We start from the raw sequence: 3,533 nt of genomic DNA, 5'->3' as shown, positions 1-3,533 counted from the left end.
CTAGCAGTGCATAATAACATATAAAAAGAATATGACCCAGACAGACTAGAGAAACAACAGAGAAGTCAGGGATGATCTAAAGAGAGCAGCTGCATAGCCCCTGAACATCTATCAAGTGCACACAACTTGTAGAAAGGCTGAGGAACCATATAGATAGCCTCTCCATCTCTTGAGGATGGGACCCATGATCAATAGGTCCACGCGTGCCTGCATCTCATCTTTCACAGAGGCTCTCCTTTCCTGGAGTCCTTTAACATTCCTGCCTTGTTTGCTGCCCATCTCAACAACCTTCTCTTCTTAATATGCAGGCATGCCTAAGACTCTAAGATGATACCTTCTATAGTATGGCTGAGTCCTTTACAGTAGCCATCCTCAACATCAGGGCTCTAACCTTCTTATGTTCTCTCCAGATCTTCAGTTTTTATCTTAGTCTCAGCTTTTGAGTTTATGAACCACTCGACTATTTAACCCAAGACCAAGCTCCTATTTTCCAACCTGAACTTTCTGTATCTGACTCCATCTTGTAATTGCTCTCTCCTAATTATTTATAATGCTGAAATCATTCTATCTTCTTTCCTTCATATAGATAGAGAGAGAGAGAGATAGAGAGATAGATTTCTTAACATACCATTTATATTGATTTATATTTATTTTCTATTGTGATGGACTTCATAAAGACATTTTTATATGAATATATAATTTACTTTGAGCATGTTCTCTTCCCCACATCTAACAATTATTTGCTTTTATTAAGAATAGATCTGGGTTAGAGGGGGAGGCAAGAGAGGGGGGACAGGGAGGAGTGGAGAGAGGGAAAACTGCAGTCCAGATGTATTGGTGCCTAAATTATTCTTACACGCTTTCTCCTTTTTCATTTATCTTAATTGATACTTTTAGAAAACAGAGGCTGGTTATTTTGTGCATATGCTCCACTACGACTTCCTGTAACAGTTTCGGGAATGAGGGACCCTTGGCGAAGACTTGATGAGTAAGCCAGTCAAACAGCAAATGAATGAGTTTCTAAAGTTCCCCCGTGCTTCGTTTCTGTATGGAGGAGTGGAAAGGGAAGCGCGTATTGTGATAATGTCTTTAATATATTTAACATATTTCAAGGAAGCTACATTCATGAAATATCAAAAACATGGTTGTCCTGTGAGGCCAGTACAAGAGCAACAACAGGGAGAGGGGAACATACAAGGTCCCACCTGATGACGAGAAGCTACAGATTGGCTGCTGAGACAGGGATATTCAGTCTTCTTCAGGAACTGGTCCTCTGGTAAGTTATGCAGTACCAGCGCGTCAGCCCAAACCCATATACATACGACCAACCCGAAACAGGTCCTGAAGGATGTATGCATATACAATACAAATTAAAGGATAGATCATAAATTTGAGAGGGAGTTGGGGACAGGAGTAGTGTAAAGGATGTAAATACGGTACAGATGTATAAGTTCTCCAAAAGGGGGGGGGGGCAGAGCAGAGAAAAATACACTTGTGGACTGGAGGCCATGGGAAACGGAGATGCAGAGCGCAGGGAAGTTATCACTAAACCTCTGTACAAAGCAACACTTTGATAGGAAGTGAAGATTTTGATGACACATAAAATAAAGAAAATCCAACCAATATACACACAGAACGTAAGCCTAGAGCAGACAAGAGGAACGGGGGTTCAGACATTTCTCTCTGACGTGAACCGAGGACTCGAGCAGTCGAAAGGCTTCTCAGATGGACAAGGAGTGTAGTTAGCACAGAGATAGAAACTGGAAAACTTTTGACTCTTGGGAGGCACGGCACAAATATCTTAGGTTGTTATGTCAGACTCTTGTCAGTTTTGTAACTAGAAGTTTAAGTAGGCCATCTCTGAAAACCATAGAAGCAGAGAAGTCACCAGGAGTTTCATGATCTCAGCTTTTAGAAATCCTGACACTGACAATTTCATCTTGGACACATGGCTAGCATGTTTGTTGAGGGCGTGTCTGTCGTTTCTTTTCCTGGTAATGAGTTTGGAGGACTCTGTGGTTTGCCTCACGTGCCATTCAGGCAGTATAAAAGGACCCACACCCAGCTAGCAGCAGACTCACACACCACAAGCTCCTCATCCGCCTCAAGAAAACTCCCATTCCTGACAACATGTGCTACGGAAACTACTTTGGTGGCCTGGGCTACGGTTATGGTGGCCTGGGTTATGGCTATGGTGGCCTGGGCTACGGCTATGGTGGCCTGGGCTACGGCTATGGTGGCCTGGGCTACGGCTATGGTGGCCTGGGCTATGGCTATGGCTGTGGCTGTGGCTCTCGCTATGCCTACAGCACCTATCGTCCATGCTGCTATGGAAGGCTTTCTGGATTCTACTAAGAATTTAGGCTGAATTTTGGTCATTATAAAATCCCAGGGCACTGACATGTAGGAAAAGTTATAATTTTACTTTTCAATAAAACGAAATTTCTTCCACATTATTTCCTGTTTATCATGTTTTAATTCCTTTGTCAACTATATTCCTTGTATATAGTTGTGTGTGTGTGTGTGTGTGTGTGTGTGTGTAGTGAGGGGAAACTATCCAGTGGCACTACTAAATGCTGTGGCAAAAAAAGACACTTAGAAACCAAGAGACCACCTGTCCACCGAGCAGGAGTCAATATAGTCACCACGATGGTGGAAAACAAGAAGGCTCAGCTGGTGTTGATTGCCCATGATATAGATCCCATTGAGCTGGTGGTTTTCCTGCCTGCCCTGTGTCGAAAGATGGGGGTGCCCTACTGCATCATCAAGGGAAAGGCCAGGCTGTGGTGCCTGGCCCACAGGAAGATATGCACCACTGTTGCCTTCACACAGGCTAACTCGGAAGACAAGTGTGCTCTGGCTAAGCTGGTGCGGAGCTATTAGGTCCAATTACACTGACAGCTATGATGAGATCCATCACCACTGGGGAGGCAATGTCCTGGGTTCTAAGTCTGTGGCTCGCATTGGCAAGCTGGAAAAGGCAAAGGATAAAGAACTTGCCATTGAACTGGGTTAAATGTACACTGCTAAGTTTTCTGTACAGAAATATAATTGCAAAATTATCATCAAAGAAAAGAAAGAAGAAAGAAAGAAAGAAAGAGAGAGAGAGAGAGAGAGAGAGAGAGAGAGAGAGAGAGAGAAAGAAAGAAAAGAAAGAAAGAAAGAAAGAAAGAAAGAAAGAAAGAAAGAAAGAAAGAAAGAAAGAAAGAAAGAAAAACTGAACCAATCTCTGGCCTTTAATCCATTTTGCCACCAAAGGTTGATCCTCCTTTAAATATAGGTATGAGAGAGTTAAATACAGAAAGGTATGACTGCACTTATAAAGCTTAAATGGTTTATTTCTGTTTATTTCTCCTGTTCAAATCCAATGTTGACCCTTCATAAAACTTCTGACATGAGTTAATTTGCATATTTCACCCTGATTCTTCCAGGAATAAGCAAACACATGACTACATACTCTAACATGACTGAACATGACTACATTCTCTAACAGGACTGTGAGTGAATGCTTATCATTCATGCCCCCTTGAAAA

At 42.4% G+C, this 3,533-nt stretch overlaps 1 protein-coding gene across 1 annotated transcript; it reads left to right on the top strand.

Moving 5' to 3' along the window:
- The first annotated feature begins 2,085 nt into the window (after window positions 1-2,085).
- LOC110329322 (keratin-associated protein 19-4-like) lies at window positions 2,086-2,461 on the top strand. The gene has a single exon (XM_021208878.1). The coding sequence runs from the start codon at window positions 2,131-2,133 to the stop codon at window positions 2,353-2,355; it is 225 nt and encodes a 74-aa protein (XP_021064537.1). The 5' UTR covers window positions 2,086-2,130; the 3' UTR covers window positions 2,356-2,461.
- The last annotated feature ends 1,072 nt before the right edge of the window (window positions 2,462-3,533 follow it).

The sequence above is a fragment of the Mus pahari genome, chromosome 12 (assembly GCF_900095145.1).
Source record: "Mus pahari chromosome 12, PAHARI_EIJ_v1.1, whole genome shotgun sequence".
NCBI classification, from domain to species: Eukaryota; Metazoa; Chordata; class Mammalia; order Rodentia; family Muridae; genus Mus; species Mus pahari.
This window is presented reverse-complemented; position numbering and strand designations above follow the sequence as displayed.